General features: G+C 41.9%; 1 protein-coding gene and 1 pseudogene across 1 annotated transcript; both read left to right on the forward strand.

Moving 5' to 3' along the window:
* The first annotated feature begins 1,091 nt into the window (after nucleotides 1-1,091).
* LOC120020950 (serine/threonine-protein phosphatase 6 catalytic subunit) lies at nucleotides 1,092-22,212 on the forward strand. The gene is made up of 7 exons (XM_038964600.1): nucleotides 1,092-1,264; nucleotides 11,298-11,393; nucleotides 11,533-11,598; nucleotides 12,443-12,584; nucleotides 19,359-19,438; nucleotides 19,582-19,791; nucleotides 20,316-22,212. Exons 1-7 carry the CDS (start codon nucleotides 1,190-1,192, stop codon nucleotides 20,562-20,564), a joined length of 918 nt encoding a protein of 305 aa, XP_038820528.1. The 5' UTR covers nucleotides 1,092-1,189; the 3' UTR covers nucleotides 20,565-22,212.
* Nucleotides 22,213-23,253: 1,041 nt separating this feature from the next.
* LOC120021834 lies at nucleotides 23,254-25,286 on the forward strand (annotated as a pseudogene).
* Nucleotides 25,287-27,611: the final 2,325 nt, after the last annotated feature.

Genomic DNA, 27,611 nt, shown 5'->3' on the forward strand with positions numbered 1-27,611 from the left:
TTGAAGAATATAACTTATAAATGCCTCATGAGCTTAGTTCAACTGTCACACTCCATGAGAACCCCAAATATTAACTTGTTTTACTCCAATGTTAGTAAACATTCAATGTAAACAAACACTGTGTAGCCTCATAACAAGGTTAAAACAATACTTTTGATATCAAAGATGGTCAGTCCTTGCATCCGTAGCTCTGTCTATTCATCTGAGAGTGGTTACATTTCTCCAGGGCCATCCCTCAGCTTTTTACCAAAACAGAGGCGGGGCGGCTGTTTTGTTATTGTTTGGATTTGCTTTGAACAGCTGCATATTATCAATATATCAAAGTGTCACCAACAAAAGGTTAAACAATAGGCCTATAGCAACTGCAGCATATGGCATTCATTTTTCACAGTAGTGCTCAAAGCATGCCATTCCATGAGCGCAGCATTTATTTCCAACTCGAATCAATGACCACAATCAGTCCTCCATGACAACAAAATCATAAACAACAGAGTAGGGCTGGTTAATAAGTCCTTAGTTTTGGGGTTATGCTCAAGTAAAACCATTTGGCTGATCTATACTTCCATATTTCCAAGTCCTATTCTTGAAGATCAAGCGGTATAACATTTATTGGAATAACTGGAATTCTGATAGAATTTGGTTTTTAATGTAAAGATATAATTTAATCGTATTATTATATGTAGTAGAACGTGATGGGTTAGAAGAAGCCTACATAACCAACACATAAATTGCAATTTAACATCTATATATGGCCAGCTATGTAAACTTTAACATTGATTTATCCTGCAATAGATTGGTAACATACATTTTTGTCTTCTAATGCCTCTTAAGGGGAAATAAATCTAAAAGTAACTGAATGTAATCAGATTACGTTACTGAGTTTGGGATATCAAAAGTTACGTTACTGATTACAATTTTGTACAAGGAACTAGTAACTAACTAATTAAATTTAGAAAGTAACCTGCCCAGCCCTGTTGTATGTTTGCATTGTCTAGCTAGACTGCTAGAACGTTCCCATCTGATCTCGCCTCCTCCCGAACTGCCTTTCGTGAATTGTATTTACATGTTTAGAGCGGTTCGTCGACGATCTTGTCCATATAGAAGATCATCTTTGTAGAAACTCACTTCGCTTGAGAACAGGAAGTTATACTCATTTACTTCCGATTTGTCTGCGGTTGTTGTTTTTAAAATGGCGCCGTTGGACTTGGATAAGTATATTGAGATTGCAAGACAGTGCAAATATTTACCAGAAAACGACCTAAAGGTGAGCAAGAATTTATTTTTATTCGTGTACTTAACCAATACCGTTATGTTAGTGCATTCGATCAGGCCAATATCCATCTTATTGCGACATCAATATTCAGAGAAACGGAAGCAGCTAATTTAGGTAACGTAACGTCAGCTAGCAAGTAACTTTAACTTGCCTGTTTGTTAGTTGTGCACGTCACAAATGTTAGCGACAAACCTAGGGGTAATCAAGGTAGAAGAGATGTTGTATATTCTCGTTAACTACTAGCTAGACCTGTGATGGATATGCACCTTAGAGACTAACGTTAACGTTTTTATGTACTGAACACATTCATCTCTTACAACCACTCGTATTATAAACACACACGCAGTCAACCCTGCTGTTAAACCGTAACTATATAACTTAAACCCCTTTCCAGTACGCGACATTCTGACGTCACTCACGGATGCGCCCGACTCTTGGCTGCAGTAAGATCGCCATCTGCGCACATTCAACATAGCCTAGATTTACGTTATGACTACTAAATAAAATAACTTTTTGGGGTTCTCATATGCTTACAATGATGTTGCGATTCTTGCTTGATCAGTCGATAAGATTATATTTGGTTGTGATTTTGCAAAGTAACTATTTTGGATGCAGTAGTTGTTAGCTAGAATGCTAACGCTCATTGACAGTCTGTAGCCGAAGATACGTTTGACTGGTTTAAGTGTTTTTTTTAAATATAACACAGTTAATTTGCGATGATGACACAAACATTAAGCAGGACATTTATACAAGCCTTAAAATCCAATTATAATCCAAAAGTAGTGTGAAATACACTCTTAACCAACATGTTAATGGAGGCTTTTTTGCTGGCATTCTGTAAGAACTTCCATGTTCTTCCACCACCTTGCGTGCAGCGCCCTCTTACGGCAATGCTTGCAAACACAAAAACGGGTCTAAAAGTTAGCTAAAATTTATTCAACTGCGTGACCAAGGCATTAGATTCCCATTTTATATTTCTAAATAGTCATACTTACAGCACATTCACTATCTATACAGTATATCCTATTGTGTATATACAGTGCACTCGGAATGTATTCAGACCCTTTGACCTTTTTCCACATTTTGTTACATTACAGCCTTTTTCTAAAATTGATTTTTTTCCCCCGCATCATTCTACACACAATACCCCATAATGACGAAACAAAGTTTACATTTTTGTAAATGTATTACAAATAAAATTAAAATAAATCACATTTCTCGTAAGAATTTAGGCTCTTTACTCAGTACTTTGGTGAAGCACCTTTTGGCAGTGATTACAGCCTCGGGTCTTCTTGGGTATGACGCTACAGGCTTGGCACACCTGTATTTGTGGAATTTCACCCATTCTTCTCTGCAGATCCTATCAAGCTCTGTCAGGTTGGACGAGGAGCGTCGCTGCACAGCTATTTTCAGGTCTCCACAGATATTTGTTCAGGGTCAAGTAGCTGCCTTTTGGCAAGCTCCAAGCAGGTTGTCATGTGCCTTTTACTGAGGAGTGGTGTCTGTCTGGCCACTACCATAAAGGCCTTATTGGTGGGGTGCTGCAGAGATGGTTGTCCTTCTGGAAGGTTCTCCCATCTCCACAGAGGAGCTCTGGAGCTCTGTCAGAGTGACCATCGGGTTCTTGGTCACCTCCCTTACCAAGGCCTTTCTCCCCCGATTGCTCAGTTTGGCCCGGGCGGCCAGCTCTAGGAAGAGTCTTGGTGGTTCCAAACTTCTTCCATTTAAGAATGATGGAGGTCACTATGTTCTTGGGGACCTCCAATGCTGCAGAAATGTTTTGGTACCCTTCCCCAGATCTGTGCCTTGGCACAATCCTGTCTTGGAGCTCTACGGAAAATGTCTTTGACCTCATGGCTTGTGGGACCTTATATAGGCAGGTGTTTGCATTTCAGAATCATGTCCAATCAATTGAATTTACCACAGGTGGACTCCAATCAAGTTGTAGAAACATCTCGAGGATGATCAATGGAAACAGGATGCACCTGAGCTCAATTTTGAATCTCATAGCAAAGGGTCTGAATACTTATGTGAATTAGGTTTTTCTGTTTTTTTTGCTAAAATGTTTGAAAACCTGTTTTAGCTTTGTTATTAAGGGGTATTGTGTGTAGATTGATGAGGATTTGTATTTATTTAATACATTTTATAACAAGGCTGTAACGTAACAATGTGGAAAAAGGGAAGGGCTCTGAATACTTTCCGAATGCACTGTATCAGGCTATTATGCATACTACTACCTCTTATTTTATTTTTGATTATACGCCTTTTTTATTGTTATTATTGTACTACAATGTTGAATGAGCTAGCACACAAGCATTTTGCTACAACTTTTTATACCTGCTGTAAACTGTGTAGCTAACGTTACGTGACATTTTATTTGACTTAAATAGCTAGCTAGCTTCATGGGGTGAAGGCCGCTTACTGACGTTCACTCTAGAGCTAGTTAGCAATGGTTTGTGAACTATCTAGGAAGGATATCAGCACGTACATTATAACGAGTTAGCCAGCTTATTGGACTAATAGTACTGTAGAGCTCTTTTTACTTGCACACAATATAGCTGGGTTGCCCCGTCCTGTCCCTGGTGGTCCACCACCCTGCAGCCCCCCCCCCCCCCCCCCCCCCAACCCAACACACTCAGCTTTAGGATCTTAATGAATCATTCATTGGTTTTGGGCGTGTTAGGCCGAGGCCAGAGTGACAACACGCAGGACGTCAGATCCACCAGGGCCAGGACTGAGCAGCTCAGCAGCTAGAGATAGCCTAAATAGGTATCTCCCCTGACGTGGGCATGTTTTCAGTACAGACTCCTTTAGTCGTACTGTATTCCATATAAGCCATCCAGACCTTATGACAGTTGCCTAGTATACCCTTAATCTTGTAATAAATCTAGTGATACTTTACTTGACATTGTGTGAGGATAACCAACCTTCCAATTAATGGCAATGCATTTCTTAGCCGCTATACATGCTTGGTTACACAGTTTCTCAAGATAAGTCTCCAGTATCAACATTTCCAAGCAAACAAAAACAGGGAGAATCTGTAGACATGCTGAGATAAAAGATCTCAGCCTTCACAAGACCATAACATATGCAAATATGTCCCCTTTTGTGTTTACACCTCCAGCAGAGGAATAACATTTCTAAGTGCATGTAATTCAGTTTCACTGGCATATATTACATTTTATGGATGGTCTTAAACTGCAGCCATTTATGTCTGAGATTATATGAACATGACTGGGCCTTCAAACATATCTGTATCCATTCATCATCTTCAATGGCTTCTTCCATGTCTTCCTCGCATAATGACCATTATTCCCAGATCCCAGACCGTAGCTTTAAGCTGCTGTACTGTAGCTACTGTAGGTCTACCCATCAAGTCAAGATGGAATGTTGTATCATTCACTGATATTGTTAATATACTGCAAAGTTCACCTGAGCTCCGTAGACTGGTCTTGCCTGGCTGTCTGACCCTGCTGGAACCCCTGTCACCATCTGATCCTGCTAAGACATGATGAGCGTAGTGTTGTGTACAAAAGGGCTGCATTCCTGCGGGTCCAGACAGAGATCAATGCGGTCTGCATTTTTCATGCTGCGGGCGGGAGCGGGTATGAAAATATTTTTGTCCTACAGATTATTTGGAAACGTTCCTCTTTCTGCTTTGTATGCGTTAGCCTGCTTTATTGTATTAAAAGCACATATTTTCCGCATTATTCACACACACAGAATTCACAGCTTCAACTTCAGTAGCCTACGTCTCCTAGTTGGGCGTGAGTGCGCCTAGTATGTGTGGTCTCATTGAAATGGCGTAAGCTGCTTGCATGGGCGGAGAATTATGTGGCAGTTAACTTGAATAGGAAATTATTAAATATGAATAGACTGTAGTTTACTACAGTGTCTGTAAATAGTCTAAGTGCAATAATAAATGATGTGCCTTTTCCCTTTCAATGATGATTACAACGCGCACAGGTTAGGCTACTGTGGTGAGCGAGCATTGCGCCTTTTCAATTTCAATAAGTATTGATTACCCATTTATTTGTCTCTGCCTGCAAATCGTCCTCATAAAAGTTACTCTATATCCTATAGGCCTATGCAGAACGTAGCAAGTGTTACTGTCATCGTTCTTGCTGCTGTAAGTTCAGTAGCCATACCTGCGAGATCAGGTGTGCGTGTGGTCAGTTAAATAGAGTAGGCTATAGCCTCTGCATGGGCAGAGATGCATGTGGGAGTTATCTTTCCAAGGAAATGTACTTCCTAAATAGGCCTATGTAGAGATGAAACAGTATGAACATTTCATATCACGATTATAGTGACCAAAATGATCACGGTATTCAGTATTATCGTGGTAATGTTGAAATGTTCAAAAAAGTACTGATACACACACTGAAATAATTTCACCAAGTTTTATATTGAAAACCAACAAACAAATAAAATTATCAGCACTATGCACTTTTTGTGTGCATAAACATTAAAATAGCAACAGGGCCACCATTGTTCCAGTTCCCAAGAAAGCGAAGGTAACTGAGCTAAATGACTATCGCCCCGTAGCACTCACCTCCGTCATCATGAAGTGCTTTGAGAGACTAGTCAAGGATCATATCACCTCCACCCTACCTGACACCCTAGACCCACTCCAATTTGCTTACCGCCCCAATAGGTCTACAGACGACGCAATCACACTGCACACTGCCCTATCCCATCTGGACAAGAGGAATACCTATGTAAGAATGCTGTTCATTGACTACAGCTCAGCATTTAACACCATAGTACCCTCCCAATTCGTCATTAAGCTTGAGACCCTGGGTCTCGACCCCGCCCTGTGCAACTGGGTCCTGGACTTCCTGACGGGCCGCCCTCAGGTGGTGAGGGTAGGAAACAACATCTCCACTCCACCCCACTGGGACCCCACAAGGGTGTGTTCTCAGCCCTCTCCTGTACTCCCTGTTCACCCATGACTGCGTGGCCATGCACGCCTCAACCTCAATCAAGTTTGCAGACGACACTATAGTGGTAGGCTTGATTACCAATAACGATGAGACGGCCTACACGCTAACCATGTGTATGTGACAAATAAAATTTGATTCGATTTAACATTTAAAGATGGCACCACGTGGCCATGAGGCAAGTGTCCATAGTGCAGGTTTTAATGAACACAACCTTAAGTAAGAAAATCCACTAAAAGGTACTATGGTGTTGAACGCTGAGCTGTAGTCAATGAATAGCATTCTCACATAAGTGTTCCTTTTGTCCAGGTGGGAAAGGGCAGTGTGGAGTGCAATAGAGATTGCATCACCTGTGGATCTGTTTGGGCGGTATGCAAATTGGAGTGGGTCTAGGGTTTCTGGGATAATGGTGTTGATATGAGCCATTACCAACCTTTCAAAGCACTTCATGGCTACGGACGTGAGTGCTACGGGTCTGTAGTCATTTAGGCAGGTTGCCTTTGTGTTCTTGGGCACAGGGACTATGGTGGTCTGCTTGAAACATGTTGGTATTACAGACTCAATCAGGGACATGTTGAAAATGTCAGTGAAGACACCTGCCAGTTGGTCAGAACATGCCCGGAGCACACGTCCTGGTAATCCGTCTGGCCCCGCAGCCTTGTGTATGTTGACCTGTTTAAAGGTCTTACTCACATCGGCTACGGAGAGCGTGATCACACAGTCGTCCGGAACAGCTGATGCTCTCATGCATGCTTCAGTGTTGCTTTCCTTGAAGCGAGCATAGAAGTGATTTAGCTCATCTGGTAGGCTTGTGTCACTGGGCAGCTAAGACGAGCGTCGGAGCCGGTGTAGTATGATTCAATCTTAGCCCTGTATTGAAGCTTTGCCTGTTTGATGGTTCGTCGCAGGGCATAGCAGGATTTCTTGTAAACTAGAGTCAAGGTTAGAGTCCCGAACCTTGAAAGCGGCAGCTCTACCCACTGGGTTTGCCTGCTGCACACCCACTCTGTAAACAAGGGAATAGCTAATGCATTATTATTATTAGTGTTACATTATTATTATTATTATTATTATTACTCACACAGACACACTATCTTCTGTGTTGCATTTGAGTATATGCAATGACCCCATGCTTAACTTACATGAATACAAATGAGTCTTAAGAAGAAAGTGATAGTAATTGCAATGAGCCCAACAATTTACATAAATATTGGAGTCTATAGTGTTTCTCCTGTTGGAACACTTTTACAACCAAGTCGACGACTGCCGGATTTTGAATGAACAAAATATGTTGGTTGGGTGACTAAACTACATAAGGTGTTATCGTGTGCAATGGGCGACTAGTTTGCAGACACACGACACATGCAGCAGCAGAACAACTTGTAGTGTTTTTACAAGAGTAGGTAACACTGAAAGCTTCAGTTTACATTATTGACAAGCTATTAACAAGTTCCCCCATTCCGAAGTCCCCACATTATGCGTTGAGCTAACAGTTAACTTACCTTGCATTCGCTATAAAGTAGTGGGTGGTGGTCATGAAGATGACTCAAGAGATTTGAAGTGTTTTTTTTTTTGCATGTTCTACAGGCAGGGTGACCATCTTCGATTTGAAGTTTCCCTCAGCACTCTTGTAAAACCCAAAATACGACCACACTTCAGATTTGGTCCTCTTAGAAGGCTGAAAAATCTCCCTTGCGCTGTCACTGCCTTCCGCCATGTTTTCACACAAAGCAAAAACCACATTGCGTGCTGCGCCTGCATCAGACTGTTGCCAACTTTGGTTAATGCTGGACAGTATTTACCGTGAGTTTTTCAAACCGCGGTAATCAAACACTGTTTTAATGATAATAAACAGTCGGGAATTTTATCGTGAAACTGGTAACCATTTCATTACTAGGCCTATGATTAAGCTATAGTTTACTACATTGCCTAAATATTTATCACCCATATCTGTCTGAAAATCTTCCCACTCCTAAAAGGATAGGCTATAAAAATAGCTTAAGAGAAAGTGCAAGTCAACTCTGCTCTCTTCAAACTACTTCTAGCATAAGGGCCATGTGAGAATCTCTGGTAATTTAACCTATTTCTTTAGTTATTTTTGCGCATTTGATATTGTCTATAGGGCGCAGAATTGCTGGGACCATGGCTGGCAAGTGAGCTGCGTCACATACACCTAAAACAACATTGCAGTCTGCGGTTGGGTTTGGGACCAGTTCTTACGGTTGCGGGTAGGAGTCGGACAGAAAGCCAATGGCTGCCGTTAGGAGTGGGATGAAGAAATCTGTCCCACGCAGACTTCTACTGTGCACATGACAGTGACGCTTGTAACATTAGAGCTGTTTTATAACTGTGTCAGTGGGAAAAGCAAGGAATTAGCTAGCGAAACTAACAGATCAATAACGTTACATTGTCATACTGACTAAAACTCACATTGCACATAAAAAATGTCAGAATATCAATCTTCAGTCATTTGGCTGATGGTTTCATAATTTGATTCAGATCTAGTGTGATTGAGGCAAAAAGAATAGCTAACATTAGCCAACTTTTGGCCAGCTTTCTCTAACGGTTGTCGTGATTTTACTTTCATTAATCTTATGACTGGTTTCTTATCAACTATGTTTAATTGTTACCCTTTTTAAAAAATATATTTTTATAACTAACAATTAAGTCATTAGGAATTGGGGCACCACGAGAGCGGTTGTTTAAATTAGAGGTCGACCGATGAATCGGAATGGCTGATTTTAATTAGGGCTGATTTAAAATTTTCAGAACAATCGGTAATCTGCATTTTTGGACACCGATCATGGCCGATTACATTGCACTCCACGAGGAGACTGCGTGGCAGGCTGACTACCTGTTATGCGAGTGCAGCAAGGAGCCATGGTAAGGTGCTTGCTAGCATTAAACATATCTTATAAAAACAATCAATCTTAACATAATCACTAGTTAACTACACATGGTTGAGGATATTACTAGTTTATCTAGCTTGTCCTGCGTTGCATATAATCGATGCGGTGCCTGTTAATTTATCATTGAATCACAGCCTACTTTGCCAAACGGGTGATTTAACAAGCGCATTCGCGAAAAAAGCACTGTCGTTGCACCAATGTGTACCTAACCATAAACATCAACGCCTTTCTTAATCAATACACACGTATATATTTTTAAACCTGCATATTTAGTTAATATTGCCTGCTAACATGAATTTATTTTAACTAGGGAAATTGTCACTTCTCTAGCGTACTGTGCAACAGAGTCAGGGTATATGCAGCAGTTTGGGCCGCCTGGCTCGTTGCGAACTGTGTGAAGACTATTTCTTCCTAACAAAGACAGCCAACTTCGCCAAACGAGAGCTGTGGTGTCCTTGCTGTCCTAAATCCAGCTGGCTGACCACTCAGATGTGCCTGCATGGTGCTAAAGCACACCATTGCTGCTATTTGTATCACATTGCAATGATAAAACTGGGGTTGGACAAAAATGCAATTTCAGATTGTGGGGGGTGCATGAACCCCCGTCCCCAGTGAAAGTCGTGCCCCTGATCGAAAATATTTCACAGCGGTTTAGCTGGTACAATGATTCTCTACACACTATACTAGCTTATTTTGTCACACACACTGAAATTAGGCTAACTATTAGTTTTAGTAACCAGGAAATGGCAGAGCGATTTCTGCATAGTGCAACTTTAATTTGAAGTTCCTGTTCTTTTTCAGACTTCTCACAAAAACAAACGTAACGCTGTGAAATGTCAACGGCGCCCTGACAGGCTGATTACACTGCTCGTGTTGCATGCGTGAGCGTTGCAAAAGAAATTCAGAAATCTATATTATTCAATTATTGCACCCACGCTGCTCGCGCGTGCAAACGAGCGTCTGCGTTGGCAAGGATTAAAATAGAAGTCAGTTCTATTTCTGACGCAGATCGCACTGCAAGTCCTGCCTCTCCCATCTCCTTATTGGTTTATAGAAGCAGGTACCCACGTGCCATCTCCTCAGTGGTTATACCCACGTGGGTGACTGAAAGACGAACGAGGTCCGTGGTGGTAATGCACCTAATTTATGAAAGTTGCCAATCGCAATATAAAGTCAAGAGAAGAAAAAGCCTGGAAGGAGGAGAGATGACTAGAAACGATTCGGTTGACCGTTTTATATGTGGATTAATTGGTGGAGTAGAGGATCTTGTGCATTTCAGGTAAAATATCAACTCAATGTTTATATCCCAGGACAAATTAGCTAGCAATAGCAAGCTAGCTAAATAGCACAAATTAGCTAGCAAGTGCAAGCTAGCTAAATTGCCATAAATGTTTAATGCTTTTCGACCTGTCCCCAAATTAATATAATTGTTTCAGAGTTTGTTTTGATATTTTAACCTGTGTGTCGTGACCGCGTTTGGTGTGGGGGTACAAAATACATTTATGCACGATGGCGCACGCGCGCAACCGGTTTGGGTTCCGTGTGAGCATACTGCAAGCTTTTTATTTTTCAAAGCCTTTTACATTTAATGCTGCTCATGTCATGCTAATGTAGCTATTTGCGACGCGCGGAAACAACTTCGAAGACGAGACAACCACAAAATGCGAAATCCTCAAAAGTTTCGCAAAGAAAGCTGCACCACTCTGTCAACAGAGCTCGATGTTTATTATCTGATGTTTTAGGCTACGAAATCTGACTTTTGGGCTATAATGAGATGTTAAAAACCCCACTGAATGTTTCAGAACATGAACAATCATATTTGTCTTGGTAACGTGTATTTTAGAACACAAGTAAGTAAAAAGTCATCACCAAAATGCGTTTTGACGGGGACACTCTACCACCCTCAAACTCAGCTCTGGACCTCGGAGCCAGTTCCACTGTGTTTTTTTTTATTGTTCCCCTCTACTCAGGGACTGATTTTAGAACGGGTAGAACAGAAAACCAGCAGGCTTCGGGCCTCGTAAGAGTTAAATACCGTTGCCCTGCAACATTATTTCAATTTTGATACGTCTAACATTAACAAATTCAAATATGGTTGTGTCAAAATATCAGTAGGCCCAACGTGCAAGTGTTATTTGGCAGCCTGATAATTTTGTCATGTCTCACCCCTTACAGAGATTATGTGACTACGTATGTGATTTGCTGCTCGAGGAATCAAATGTTCAACCAGTATCCACTCCAGTCACTGTTTGTGGAGACATTCATGGCCAGGTATTATCTCATTTTCTTTTTTGATACCTTTCCCAAATTCCTTTGTTCTCTTACTATGCACATTCTAAATATCTCCATTTTTATAGTAGTATGATCCACTTGACATGAATGTGAAATTCTTTCTGATCCCTGTCTCCAGTTTTATGACCTATGTGAACTCTTCAGAACTGGCGGACAAGTTCCAGACACAAACTACATTTTTATGGTAAGAAGTTGTATTCCATTTTTTTTAAAGCTGTTCTGTAGCAGGGATAATATTGAGAATGGTAAGAAATCAAATGTTATTTGTCACGTACACATGGTTAGCAGATGTTAATGCGAGTGTAGCGAAATGCTTGTGCTTCTAGTTTGGACAGTGCAGTAATATCTAACAGGTAATCTAGCAATCCCCAACAACTACCTAATACACACATGGCCGAGCGGCATAGGCAAGGTGCAATAGATGGTATAAAATACAGTTATATACATGTGATATGAGTAATGTAAGATATGTAAACTTTATAAATAAAATACAGTATATACATGTGATGCATACCTATGCATAGTCACTTCGCCCCCACCTACATGTACAGATTACCTCAACTAGCCTGTACCCCTGCACAGTGACCCGGTGCCCCCTGTATATAGCCTCGTTATTGTTACTTTTTATTATTACTTTTTATTTTAATATTTTGGTAAATATTTTCTTCTTCTTGAACTGCACTGTTGGTTAAGGGCTGGTCAGTAAGCATTTCACGGTAAAGTCTACACTTGTTGTATTCATAGCATGTGGCAAATAAAGTTTGATATGAGAAATGTAAGATATGTAAACATTATAAATAAAATGCAGTACATACATGTGATATGAATAATGTAAGATATGTAAACATTATTAATGTGGCATTGTTTAGAGTGGCATTGTATGAAGTGACTAGTAATACATTTATTCAAGTGGCCAGTGATTGGGTCTCAATGTAGGCAGCAGCCTCTCTGAGTTAGTGACTGCTGTTTAGAAACTGGATGACTTGAGATTGATCTGAACCCTGGTCAGTGACTCTCTGTTTCCTCAGGGAGACTTTGTGGACAGGGGATACTACAGCTTGGAGACGTTCACGTACCTGCTAGCCTTAAAAGCCAAGTGGCCGGACCGCATCACACTTCTACGAGGAAATCACGAAAGCAGGCAGATCACACAGGTGTACGGCTTTTACGGTGAGCAACATGCCTAATTGCTGGGAGCACATCAACTCTAACAACATGGATCCTCGTAGGGTCTAGTGCCCTATTTATTGTGACCCGCTAACTTACTGGTTCTAACTAAATGAACAAACAAATAAGTCATTTCTAAGTTGACTTTCTTGGCTTATTCCTTTAACTTCTCTAGAATATGTGGGACGCTAACGTCCTACTTGGCCAAAAGCCAGTGAAAATGCAGAGCGCCAAATTCAAATATATTACTATAAAAATCTAACTTTCGTGAAATCACACATGAAAGACACCAAATTAAAGCTACACTTGTTGTGAATCCAGCCAACATGTCTGATTTCAAAAAGGATTTACGGCGAAAGCACACCAAACGATTATGTTAGGTCAGTACATAGCCACAGAAAAACACAGCCATTTTTCCAGCCAAAGAGAGGAGTAACAAAAAGCAGAAATGGAGATAAAATGAATCACTAACCTTTGATGATCTTCATCAGATGACACTCATAGGACTTCATGTTACACAATACATGTATGTTTTGTTCGGTAAAGTTCATATTTATATCCAAAAATCTGAGTTTAGGCGGTACGCTACTGTCTCGCTTGGCAAAAAGCCAGAGGAAATGCAGAGTGCCAAATTCAAATTAATTACTATGAAAATTACTATAAAATCAAACTTTCATTAAATCACACATGAAAGATACCAAATCTAAAGCTATACTGGTTGTGAATCCAGCCACCATGTCAGAATTCAAATAGGCTTTTCGGCAAAAGCATACGATGCTATTATCTGAGTATAGCAACATTGTAAACAAAGAGATACGCATACGAGCTTTTGTTGTTGGCACTCCAATATGTCCCATAAACATCACAAATGGTCCTTTTGTTCTATTAATTCCGTCGATATATATCCAAAATGTCAATTTATTTGGCGCGTTTGATCCAGAAAAATACCGCTTCCAAATTGCTCAAACATGACTACAAAATATCTCAAAGGTTACCTGAGCTTTGCCCAAAAATGTCAAACTACTTTTGTAATACAACTTTAGGTATTTTTTTATGCTAATAATCGATCAAATTGAAGACTGGATGATCTGTGTTCAATACAGGATTAAAACCAACTATAGCCAGCGTTCTGGTTACTCGCTTCTATCTAACAGGACACTTAATGTGACTCTCGTTCAAGATGGCCGTACTTCTTCATTACACAAAGGAATAACCTCAACCAATTTCTCAAGACTGTTGACATCCAGTGGAAGCGGTAGGAACTGCAAGCAGGTCAATTAGAAATCTGGTTTCCCAATGAAAACTCATTGAAAAGAGTGACCTCCAAAAAAAAAAAAATCTGAATGGTTTGCCCTCGGGGTTTCGCCTGCTAAATAAGTTCTGTTATACTCACAGACATGATTCAAACAGTTTTAGAAACTTCAGAGTGTTTTCTATCCAAATCTACTAACAATATGCATATCTTCTGGGGATGAGTAGCTGGCAGTTGAATTTGGTATGCTTTTCATCCAAACGTGAAAATGCTGCCCCCTATCCTAGAGAAGTTAAGTCCCTAGTGGCACGAAGGGCCTCTAGTGCATCTCCAGCAGACTCTGTTCGGAGCGGTTTTCTTGACCTCATTCCAGGTGGTTCCTGCCTTTGTCTCCTCATTTGGCCCGCATGCACAGTGATCGTGTGAACAGTGATGTCAGGGTACTGGCTACAATTTTGTTGTGCATCCCCCACACTTCTGCAGTATCATTACATCGACTGTTCCTGAGGACTCTGCGCCCTTTTTGAGAGAGGAAATATCCTCCGGTCTCCAGAAGCAGGCAATCCGAGTGGTTCCTATGTCGAAGATCCAGGGCGGCTGGTACCGCCGGTATTTCCTGGTTCCGAAAACGGCCTGGACTTTGCGCCCTATTATAGACCTACGTGCCCTCGACAAGCACCTCAGTCTACAAAATAAGAATGCTCACGAGCCGCTGGCTATTAGAGCTGATTGGCTGGTGGCAGCGGAGTCGAGGGGGCAACATATCCATGCTACTGTCCTGTATTCAGTCTCTAGGCTTCATAAGAAACCAGACAAAGCTGTCTGACTCCATCTCAGTGCATTCCTTTTCTGGGTCTCGAGCAAGACTCGCTCACGTATCACGCTTTTCTAGCCACGCGAAGGGTATTTGGGTTCCGGCTCTGCTTAGCCCAGGTGTTCCTAAATGTTTTTGGCCCACGACCCCATGTGCATATCTGAAAAATTCTTGCGGCCCCACCTATGTGAAAACAATTATTTAATTAACAGCCAATGTAAACTTTTTTTATTTGGTGCTATGGCAGTCAATTGAAATACATTCTAACAGTATTTCTGATTGTCTTCACCATCACATACTTTTTAATGTTTGGCAGTCAATTGCAAATGAGTCTGAAATAATGCCTCTTATATCACCACCACTAATGAGATGGGTGTGCTTTGATGCATGTCGCGTCAGTGGGCATGGTCGATAGTGCGCACCTCATCTCTGCTGTCACATCCAACCTGAATGCAGACGAGAGCACTGAATCCAGCTTTGAACAGATATGAACTGGCGAATACAAGGTCAAATCATGACGTCAGTGATCTTTAGGTTGGAAAGTGAGAGCTCTAAAAAGAGGCCAGAGTTCCCGAGTTGGATGACCATAAACTATTTTTCCCAGTCGGAGCTTGTTTCTTTCCCGAGTTCCCAGTTCTTTTGAACGCGGCATTAAAACCTTTTCTCAATAGGGGGTGCTGTTTTCACTTTGTAAAAATTTCGTTCCCAAATTAAACTGCCTCGTACTCACTTCTTGCTCGTACAATGTGCATATTATTATTACTATTGGATAGAAAACACTCTCTAGTTTCTAAAACCGTTTGAATTATATCTGTGAGTAAAACAGAACTCAAGTTGGAGCAAACTTCCTGTGAGAAATCTGAAATCAGGCAGGCTGTTCTGGGGTCAGTTTATTAATTTGCATGTCTTCTATTGGTTGAGATGCACTGCATACGCCTTCCCCTAGATGTCAGCAAATAGTGAGAATTGGAATGGAGTTGCTAGGCAGATCTGAGGCCATATAAATGGGCTTGGAACGTGGGGTGCACTCTTTTCAACATTCGCCATGACGCAAGACAGACCTCAGGATGGCGTTCTGGAAAGCTCCCGTTATAGGCCTTAGATATATCCGGCTCTGATTTTATTCGATATAGGTGTTAAAGACATCATAATGTTGTTATTTTAAACCGAGTTATATCAGTTTATATCAGTATATTGCGATTTTCGGATATTTCTTTGTGCTGCGTTATAGTGAGTTGGGCACGTCTGGGCCACATGGCTAATGTTTACTGCTAATTCCAAAGTTGAAGGCGACAATCTACAACCGAGCAACGATTCTTTTGGACAAAGGACAACTTGCCCAAGATTCTGATGAAAGCTCATCAAAAAGTAAGAACTATTTATGATGTAAATTCGTTGTTCTGTTGAAAAATGTAAAACTCCTATTCCGCCATTAATTTCGGTGCGGTCTCGCTTTAACGCACGCTGTATGTCGTAGTAACGTTAATTTTAAAAATCTAACACAGCGGTTGCATTAAGAACTAATGTATCTTTCATTTGCTGTCCAACCTGTATTTTTTAGTCAAGTTTATGATTAGTTAATGATTAGATTAGGTGCCTCTCCCAAGATTTCTCCCGACATTTTGTTGGCAGCTTGGCTACTATTCTCATTGTATAACCACGATTTGTGCCGCTAAATATGCACATTTTCGAACAAACTCTATATGTATTGTGTAATATGATGTTATAGGACTGTCATCTGAAGAAGTTTGAGAAGGTTAGTGAAAAAATTAATATATTTTGCTGGTTTATTCGTTATCGCTATTGTTGGCTTGAATCAATGCTGTTGTGTGGTTGGCTATTGTAGTAAGCTAATATAATGCTATATTGTGTTTTCGCTGTAAAACACTTAAAAAATCTGAAATATTGGCTGGATTCACAAGATCTTTGTCTTTCATTTGCTGTACGCTGTGTATTTTTCATAAATGTTTTATGATGAGTATTTAGGTAATTCACGTTGGTCTCTGTAGTTATTCTAGTTGCTTTGGTGAGAGTTGTGATGGTGGCTGCAATGTAAAACTATGATTTATACCTGAAATATGCCAATTTTTCTAACAAAACATATGCTATACAATAAATATGTTATCAGACTGTCATCTGATGAAGTTGTTTCTTGGTTAGTGACTATTTATATCTTTATTTGGTCGAAATTGTGATAGCTACCTATGCAGGAAAAAAATGGTGGGGGAAAAAAGTTGTGTCTTTTGCTATCGTGGTTAGCTAATAGAAATACATAGTGTCTTCCCTGTAAAACATTTTAAAAATCAGAAATGATGGCTGGATTCACAAGATGTGTATCTTTCATCTGGTGTCTTGGACTTGTGATTTAATGATATTTAGATGCTAGTATTTACTTGTGACGCTATGCTAGGCTATGCTAGTCAGCTTTTTTACTGATGGGGGTGCTCCCGGATCCGGGATTGTGATGAAGTAGAAGTTAATGCTCATAGGGAGACGGGAGGCTGTTCTCTGAGTCAGGGACCAAAAGTCCTCCGTAGTGACCAATGAATGCGTTGTCTGCAGCATTTGGTCACGACAGCTCGATCAGCTGTTCGATTTCACTTACCGGTATGTCAACTGAGCCCGGATCACAGTCAAATGGATTGGGAAGTAGGTCCAACCCAAACTGCTCTTCCAGGCGTTGGAGATGAGCATTCATCACTCGTGTGGTACACTTACTGATGCTTTTTTCCATTCATTTATTTTCTTTACATCCATTGTGAATGTCAACAGTTCCTTTCTCAATGTGAAAAATCTTTCCAACTCTCCCCCTCAATAACCACCAAACGTCTGTGTGAAATGGAATATTGTCATGCTCTGAACCTATATCTCCACATAGTTTTGCACGAAGTGGCTGTGGTTTGAAGTTACCTGCTTGCTGTACACTGTATCTCCGAGTTCTGTGCTCTGCTCATTTGCCACCAGTTGCTCTTGGTGTATCATACAATGCGTCCATATGGCAGAGGGAGACTCATTCATAACTGGAGTGCAGAGGCTTGGCCGCCGTTCCGGGATAGATTTTTGTCTATATATATATATATATATACAGGGCATTCGGAAACGATTCAGAACCCTTCCTTCCACATTTTAATTCGTTACAGCCTTATTCTAAAATGGGTGTGTGATTTAGGAACTACTGTTCCCTGAAGGAGCCAAACACCTGTTTGGCCACTCGTTCCTGTGCTTGGTGAAGAGTGGCGTTAAATTGAAGGAATGAATCCGAGCCTCATGCTTATCACCTGTGGAAGGTTGGGCTTCCAGCGAGGCGTGGATTTCGTTGGCCTTGTCGAGTGTGATTTTTAAAACCTTCGACCGAAGTCGCGAGATTGCCACTCCCCTTAGTATGTTGTACCTAATTTCCCTCCTTCAGGGAACAGTAATTTATAGTTATAACATTACGTTTGGATATCTCTGCAGGATTGCTACAGCAGTTGACGTTCTGTTTCAGCTACCTCCTTTCCTCTATAAGAATCCAGGTTGCATCTGAGAGCCACTCTTTCCGATTGTTTTCCTTACAGCCCCAATGACTTACAGCCCAAATTTCTGACCAGGTGTTGTTTAACGTGGTCCACTGCTCGTCCAGTGTGTTTTTCCTCAGTGAGATGGTGCTGAATCTGTTCTGCAGCGTGACAGCTTATGTCTCCTACATCGGTTGTGTTCTGAGGCTCTGGGTATTGAACTTGTGATGTGGTTTGTTACTTGGCATCTTTTGAAGGCTCTCAGCTTGGTTTTGAGGGTTCCCACGACCAGGTGGTGGTCGGAGGCCATGTCAGTGCCTCTCCTAACCCTGATGTCAAGTAAGCTCCTTCTTCATTTGCCCTCTGGTGATATTGTCGAGTCCCAGGTTGCTTTATGGATTCTCTTGTGGGGAAAAGCTCCTCCCTCCTACAACTAGGTTGTTATTGGCACAGATGTGAATAGCTCTCCCCAACAAGGGGGCCATTTTATCTGACCAAGGCCCTGAACCCCCATTATGGTCTCTTTACCTGTGTTGTCTGAACCTATCTTGGCGTTTAGGTCTCCCGTTAGGATCTTGATGTCTCTTCTGGGTGTTGCATCACAGACTGCTTGTAGATTCTCGTAATAGAGTTGTTTTGATTCCTCCACTGCATTGTTGCCAATGGTGACTTTCCTGGCTTTGCAGTTGAACCTTGCTGCGATGGTCCTTGGTGAAACTGCCTCCCGTTATGTGTGGTCTTCATTCTCGTGTCCTGAATAGGCAATCACTTCCCGCTTTGATAGTGTGGTCAAACCTGCACCATTCCAGCAAGCTTCAGCTAGTTGTTGTATTCCTTTATAACTTGGGCATCTTGTGCTGCTTTTCCTGCTTAGTATGTTGTACAGACATTCCAGGTCCCAAGTCGGATCGAGGTCTTGGTTGTAAGAAGATTTTTCCGCAGGCTTTCATCAGGCTACTTCATTAGTCCCCTCGGGAAGGGGTGGGGTCCATTTTTAGTTTTTAGAGTTTGCATTGTTAGGTTTCTGTAACAGCGTTTTGTTTTACGTAAACAGGGTTGTTAGCCCTGCGCACAACCCCCAACCTGGAGAACAAATGTATAGGTTATTACTGTGTAATTATCATTTTTTTTCCATTATCTGTGAATGTTGTACCATAAAAGGAACCACTGGCAGAATTATATGTGAAGTGTAATATAAATTGTTTTTTTTGCAGATGAGTGCCAAACGAAATACGGGAATGCGAACGCCTGGCGATACTGCACTAAAGTGTTTGACATGCTAACAGTAGCCGCTGTAAGTCCAGCCATTGATTTCAAATATTTTTTTAAAAATAGCAATCACCTTGACTTCTCTCTTCTTTTAAGTGCATGTGCTTTTGCTATGTTACATTTTCCCACACTTATGAGTCTGTAACTAATAGGAGTTTCTGACCACAGTTGATAGACGAGCAGATCCTTTGTGTGCATGGTGGCCTTTCACCTGACATCAAGACCCTGGACCAGATCCGCACGATCGAGCGCAACCAAGAGATTCCCCACAAGGGGGCCTTCTGTGACCTGGTGTGGTCAGACCCAGAGGATGTGGACACCTGGGCCATCAGTCCGCGAGGTGCAGGCTGGCTCTTTGGCGCCAAGGTCACTAATGAGGTAAAAGCATTAAATATGTATCCTGTGTAGAGGGGGTAACTACCAAAGGGGATTATGATAAATGCAGGCCTAGACAGGCTTCCAGACTGACTGTTTTGGTTGCATTTGTTCTCTGGCCTCCTGTCAATCACAAGGCGTCATTGCCTATGCAGAGAGTAAGTGACATGGTCATTCTAACTATCGACACCTTCAGTGCTTGAATTGTAAACTGAGGGGGGTGACTGTCCTGGGGTTTATGCCCTAGCACAACACCGCTGATTCTAATAATCAAAGCTTAAAGATGAGTTGGTTATTTGAATCCGCTCTAGTGCTAGGGCAAAAACAACGTGCACCCAGGGTGGGCACCAGGACCGTGTTTGGGCAACCCTGATCTAGGGGGGTCCAGGTGGCAACTTTTGATAGCACATGTGGGAAAAGTTCATCTGTAGCTTTGATGGAGGTCCAAGTGGAAAGGACTCTTTGGGGCGCACCTCACCTATGTTGAATACTGAGTTTCATCCATGATCCTTCTTTCCCAATTTCAGTTTGTTCACATCAACAATCTGAAGCTGATCTGCCGTGCACACCAGCTGGTCCATGAGGGCTACAAGTTCATGTTCGATGAGAAGCTGGTGACGGTGTGGTCTGCACCCAACTATTGTTACCGCTGTGGAAACATTGCCTCCATCATGGTCTTCAAGGACGTGAACACACGGGAGCCCAAGCTGTTCCGCGCCGTGCCCGACTCTGAGCGGGTCATCCCTCCCCGAACAACAACACCTTACTTCCTCTAATTACAAGAGCCATTTTGTTCAGTTCCAAAATAAACCCCAGCCTCTTCCCCTTGCCCCTTTCCCTTTTGGTGTTTGCAGTCTTAAGGGAGCGGATTGGTGTAACTAAGAAATATTACAATGGCTTCACCATGGTCTGGTCCAGAAACGACCATAGCTCTTGTCCCTTCGATGTTTACAGATCTGAAGGAATGAGATGGGTGTTTTCAATATGATAGAAGCTCCCCTATACCTCATTGGAAAGCTAGGTGGAGCTGTCACTAGTTTGTTTTACTTTACGCCTGTCTGATCCTTTCAGATCTACAAACACCAAAGTGATAGACGCTTCAATCAGTCAATTGATTCACATCAGCAGTTGTTGCAGAGTGCTTTTACAGATATCCAGCCTAAAACCCCCAAAAAGCAAGCAATGCGGATCGTGATGCACAGAGGCTAGGAAAAACACCAGAAAGGCAGGAACCTAGGAAGAAACCTAGAGAGGAACCAGGCTCTGAGGGGTGGCCAATCCTCTGGCTGTACCGGGTGGATATCATAAGAGTACATGTCCATTTAGGCCAGATTTGTTCTTCATGATTGTTTAAACAGTCATTGACGACCAGCGCAGGGTCAAAAAATAGTCCGTGGTTATAGAAGGTGCAACAGGTCGGCACCTCAAGAGTACATGTCAGTTGGCGGAACAGCAGATGCTTCTGGGCTGAATCTTCTAATGGGTTTAGGGCAGCTATCTATATATTTCGTACACCTATCTGGTTCCTTGTTATCTGAAAAGAGGTGTAGGTTAACGGGTTTGGGACTGGGCTATTGTCCCCACTGTCAACTACCCACCCCCAGCTTCTCCCAAGGGGACTTGCATCTCTCTGTTTTGTCTCCATTTTTTTTCTTGAAATATACAAACTCAGACCTCCCCCTTCCCTTGAAAGTATTTGATGTTGCCTAATGTGTTTTTATTTGCATTTCTTTTTTACAGGTAACATTGCTGCATTGAATGAATTGAGTCAAAAGTCCTGTTGGCCCCTCATTTCAATTGAAGCCCCATCTTCATACATTACTACGTGCCAATGCACCTGCTTTAATTTCTACTCCCTCAAATTCCATTCGACGGTAGTAAATGGGACATGCTTTTCCAATAAAGTTGAATTGTAGCCAACAATGTATTTGTATGAATACTCAATGTTCTGCAGCTTTGTGCACATTCAAGTCATTCATCTGCTCTGCTTCTTTATAGGGTTATCATGATGTCTCGGATTGAATTCCTTTGATTGCACTGTGTCACAGAATTCCATGGTAACTATTGAATGGAGTTCAGTGGTGTGTTTGTGAGTGTTATCGTTCCAACTGGGTCGATATTGCAATTATGCTAAAAGCATGTCACCTGATAATATGGTCTTTCTCAGATGTAATCTATAGTAGAAAACTTATAATTTCCACCAAAGACAGCAATTGAAGTATCCTGTTGTTGATTTTTAAACCAGATCACAGTCGATGGGGATGGGGACAGTCTTGGGGACTGAGTGGGTTATGATGCTTTTGTACATTCAAATAATTTTATTGATTATTGTTCCTATTTTTCTCTGCTCTGATTTGTTGCATCTTATTATTGTAGACTGCAACCCAAATACCAATTGAAAATAAAAGGCCTTTACTAACTTAAGTACCTGTTTTGTATTTTGTTGAAAAAGATCAGAGAAATCTCTTCTAATGGTGGTTGATGCATTGGCGCAAATCCATTCAAGGGAGTAAACTCTAAACTTGCCTTGGCTTGAAGTCAGGGTTTGAGCCCTGCCGTGGTTGCACTGATTTACATTTTGGTTGCATAATTTACGGGTGCACAGCAAAGCTGAAACAACATTGTTATTCTCTCAATTCTTATTTTTTCCTTCACATGGTTAAATAACTCAAGTGTAGATTGGTAACTTTCTAATTTGGCGCACTGAAACTAGAGCCCATAAGTAACTTTGTCAAAAAGAATGGCAGATTGGCCTATAGGTGGCGCTGTTATACGCGGTCTCACTTAAAAACCGTCATATCCGTCGCCCTGGTTTGACCTAGAGACTTGACACTTTGTATAGAGGTTTCTTTCCTCGTGGTGAACAAATTTGCCTCAAGGACCCATAAGGTCTGTCAGGATAGATTTTCCTCCATCTTGGACAAACTTCTCATGAACCATAAATCCAAATGACACCAGTATGTAGGCCAATGGTACATCACTTAACTTAGTTTGTGAAAATCTAAGGGATCGGTTAAGAGCTGGCCCAGTTATTGATAAATCAGATTTTACGTGTCTATTTAAATCCTTTGTAAATCCCCTCCAACATGGCCTACCAACTTGAAACTTAGGATCATCAAAGACATTACCATGATGAACCAGATTGTTTGGCATTGATATCTTTAAAAAAATTAAAAAAAAGTAAACTATTAACAATTCACTTATTTGACTATGTAACACTAATGCTTAAAATAATTAGGACTTAAAGTCATATTCATTCCAAATGTAGTCTTTGGACTCATCACAATAGTCCCTAAAGAGTTTGAGAAAATAACGTTGATGCGTTCGAAGATTAACACACATGACCAAAAGTAAGTGGACACTTGCTTGTCGAACATCTCATTCCAATATCATGGGCATTAATACGGAGTTGGTCCCCCCGCCCCCTTTGCTATGCCAAATTTGGCCCGCGGGGTAATTATATTTGGCCCGTGAGACAATACCGAATTACTACTAGAGCTGGCCCGCCGGTATTATACAGCGCATTCACCGCTAATACTACGAATCCCATAATGCTCTGCTGTTGTTTTCGCGCGCCAATCAGGACAGGACCCAGAAACGCCCTCTCCTCTGTGACAGTAGTCATAGCAACATAGACGCTACAACTGTCAGCGCGCTATCCCTTCCCAAAAATGGCGAAAAGAAAGGCAGAAAACAGGAGCTTTCTGGACAAGTGGGAGGCAGAATATCTGTTTACATATGTAAAAGACAAACCTGTTTGTCTTGTTTGTGGAGTCAACGTGGCTGTAAGTAAGGAGTACAACATTAGACGACACTATGAAACGAAACACCATGACAAATACAAGGACCTGGACATGACTCAAAGGAGCCAGAAAGTAGAGGAGATGAAAAGAAGTTTGGTTTCATAACAGAATATGTTCAAAAAAGCCACATCACAAAGTGAGGCTGCTGTAAAGGCTAGTTATATAGTGGCAGCAGAGATCGCAAAATCAGCCCGGCCCTTTAATGAGGGAGAGTTCGTGAAAAAGTGCATGATGAAAGTTTGTGACCTCGTATGCCCAGAGAAAAAGCAAGCATTTTCAAACGTGAGCCTGAGCAGGAACACAGTAGCTGATCGCACATGTGATCTTGCCACCAATCTGTATGACCAGCTGATGGAAAAGAGAAAAGATTTCGTTGCGTTCTCCCTCGCTGTGGATGAGAGCTGCGACGCATCTGATACTGCTCAGCTGTCAGTCTTCATCCGTGGAGTGGACTCAAATCTGTGTGTTACGGAGGAGCTATTAGGATTCAAATCAATGCATGGCACAACCACAGGAAAGGAAATCTTTGAGGAGGTTTCCAAATGTGTAACTGAAATAAAGCTGCCGTGGGATAAACTCGTTGGATTAACGACAGATGGTGCGCCAGCGATGTGCGGTAAAAAGAGTGGACTGGTGGGCATGGTTCGGGAGAAGATGCGGGAAGAGAACTGTGCAGGTGAGCTAACTGTTTACCACTGCATCATACATCAGGAATCACTGTGTGCCAAAGCCCTAAAGATGGAACATGTTATGACCACAGTAACACAGGTAGTTAACTTTATAAGAGCCAAAGGTCTGAATCACCGCCAGTTTAAATTTTTTCTAGAGGAGTGTGGTTCGGAATACGCAGACGTGCCGTATCACACAGAGGTGAGATGGCTAAGCAGAGGAAAAGTACTGAACAGATGTTTCGAGCTGCGTGAGGAAATATGTCAATTCCTGGAAACCAAAGGGAAGGATACAGCAGAGCTCCGGGAGCAAAAGTTTCTGTGTGAGCTGGCCTTTCTCTGTGACATCTCGAGCCATCTCGATGCGCTGAACCTGCAGCTTCAGGGGCGGGGGCGCATCATCACAGACATGTACGCTGCAGTGAGGGCCTTTAAAACTAAACTGTGCCTGTGGGAGAATCAGATGCTGCAAGGAAACCCTTGCCATTTTCCCTGCTGCCAAACCATAAAAGCGCAGATCTCTACCGCCGTGTTCCCATGCGCACAGTTTGCTGAAAAACTCAGTGTTCTCGCCGCTGAGTTTAGCCGGCGATTTGCCGACTTCGATGTCCAGAAATGTAGGTTTGAACTGCTTAGTAATCCCTTCGCAGTTGATGTGGAAAATGCACCAACCAACATCCAAATGGAGCTGATTGAACTCCAGTGCAACGACACGCTGAAGTCAAAGTATGATGCTGTGGGCGCCGCACAGTTTCCACGGTTCATCCCTGACACAATGCCTCAGCTCCGCACCCAAGCTGCTCAGATGCTCTCCATGTTCGGCAGCACTTATCTATGCGAGCAACTTTTCTCCTCGATGAAGATGACCAAAACAACTCACAGGAGACGTCTGACTGATGAACACCTTCGCTCGATACTGAGGATTTCTTCAGCTCAGAGCCTGAGCCCAGACATTGATGAACTAGCATCCAAGAAGAGATGCCAGGTATCTGGCTTGGGCACATCAGATTGGATCAGTGTGCAATAATTAACGTTTTCTTTGTGCACTTTTTCTTGCTACAAGGCATGGGCTTGAATGGTTGATTGATTTATTATCATTTTATTTGTAAAATTATTAGCCAGTGGAAAACGTTTATTTTGGTATTTAAATCAGAAGGCTGCAAATAGAAAAGAGATTTTTATTTAAATTTTATTTATTTAATAAATGAATGCCATTGATGTGTTTTTTCATTTGAAATTCGATTTTGCATGTCTCCACTATTAAATTATATATTGTATGGTAATAAGCGATGCTTGTTCCATATTCAATGTTAAAGCAAAACTTGTTTGGGTCCATATTAAAAGGTTCATTTGTTCAATGTTGGCCCGCGACTTTGTTCAGGTTTTACATTTTGGCCCACTGGGTATTTGAGTTTGACACCCCTGCTAGATGTTGGAACATTGCTGCGGGGACTTGCTTCCATTCAGCCACGAGCATTAGTGAGGTCGGGCACTGATTAGGCCTAGCAATTGGCGTTCCAGGATAGGGCCTTCCCCAAACTGTTGCCACAAAGTATGAAGCACAGAATCGTATTGTATGCTGTAGAGTAAAGATTACCCTTCACTGGAAGTAAGGGGCCTAGCCCAAACCATGAAAAATAGCCACAGACCATTATTCCTCCTTCACCAAACTTTACAGTTGACACTATGCATTCGGGCAAGTAGCGTTCTCCTGACATCCACCAAACCAAGATTCGTCCGTCGGACTGCCAGATGGTGAAACGTGATTCATCTCTCCAGAGAATGTTTCCACTGCTCCAGAGTCAAATGGCGGCGAGCTTTACACCACTCTTGTTGGAAACTCATTGAGCTCTTCAGTAAGGCCATTCTACTGCCAATGTTTGTCGATGGAGATTGCATGGCTGTGTGCTCGATTTTATACACCTTTTGGCAACGGGTGTGGCTGAAATAGCCGAATCCACTAATTTGAACGGGTGCTCACATACTTTTGTATACAGTACCAGTCAAAAGACACCTACTCATTCAAGGGTCTTTCTTTATTGTTACTATTTACTACATTGTAGAATAATACTGAAGACATCAAAACTATGAAATAACTCATATGGAATCATGTAGTAACCAAAGAAGTTTTAAACAAATCCAAATATATTTTAGATTTCAGATTCTTCAAAGTAGCCACCCTTTGAGTTGATGACAGCTTTGCACACTCTTGGCATTCTCTCAACCAGCTTCATGAGGTAGTCACCTGGAATGCATTTCAATTAACAGGTGTGCCTTGTTAAAAGTTCATTTGTGGAATTTCTTTCCTTCTTAATGCGTTTGAGCCAATCAGTTGTGTTGTGACAAGGTAGGGGTGGTATACAGAAGATAGCCCTATTTGGTAAAAGACCAAGTCCATATTATGGCAAGAACAGCTCAAATAAGCAAAGAGAAACGACAGTCCATCATTACTTTAAGACATGAAGGTCAGTCAATGCGGAAAATTTGCACTTGAATTTGCACAAAAACCATCAAGCGCTATGATGAAACTGGCTCTCATGAGGACCGCCACAGGAAAGGAAGACCCAGAGTTACCTCTGCTGCAGAGGATATGTACCAGCCTCAGAAAATGCAGTCCAATTAAATGCTTCACAGAGTTCAAGTAACAGACACATCTCAACATCAACTGTTCAGAGGAGACTGCGTGAATCAGGCCTTCATGATCGAATTGCTGCAAAGAAATCACTACTAAAGTACACCATAAGAAAAATAAAAAGTACACATAAGAAAAAGACACTTGCTTGGGCCAAGAAACATGAGCAATTGACATTAGGCCGGTGGAAATCTGTCCTTTGGGTCAAATTTGAGATTTTTGGTTCCAACCGCCGTGTCTTTGTGAGATGCAGAGTAGGTGAACTGATGACCTCCGCATGTGTGGTTCCCACAGTGAAGCATGGAGGAGGAGGTGTGATGGTGTTGGGGTGCTTTGCTGGTGACACTGTCAGTGATTTATTTACAATTCAAGGCACACTTAACCAGCATGGCTACCATAGCATTCTGAAGCGATATGCCATCCCATCTGGTTTGCGCTTAGTGGGAATATCATTTGTTTTTCAACAGGACAATGACCCAACACACCTCCAGGCTGTGTAAGGGCTATTTGACCAAGAAGGAGAGTGATGGAGTGCTGTAACAGATGACCTGGCCTCCACAATCACCTGACCTCAACCCAATTGAGATGGTTTGGGATGAGTTGGACCGCAGAGTGAAGAAAAAGCAGCCAACAAGTGCTCAGCATATGTCGGAACTCCTTCAAGACTGTTGGAAAAGCATTCCAGGTTGAGAGAATGCCAAGAGTGTGCAAAGCTGTCAT

The sequence above is a fragment of the Salvelinus namaycush genome, chromosome 26 (assembly GCF_016432855.1).
Source record: "Salvelinus namaycush isolate Seneca chromosome 26, SaNama_1.0, whole genome shotgun sequence".
NCBI classification, from domain to species: domain Eukaryota; kingdom Metazoa; phylum Chordata; class Actinopteri; order Salmoniformes; family Salmonidae; genus Salvelinus; species Salvelinus namaycush.

Excerpts from the sequence above, each read along its gene's own strand:
- LOC120020950 (XM_038964600.1), top strand. The coding sequence starts at position 1,190 with ATGGCGCCGTTGGACTTGGATAAGTATATTGAGATTGCAAGACAGTGC. Across the intron at positions 1,265-11,297 it reads TACCAGAAAACGACCTAAAG|AGATTATGTGACTACGTATG; the intron begins GTGAGCAAGAAT and ends CACCCCTTACAG. Across the intron at positions 11,394-11,532 it reads GTGGAGACATTCATGGCCAG|TTTTATGACCTATGTGAACT; the intron begins GTATTATCTCAT and ends CCCTGTCTCCAG.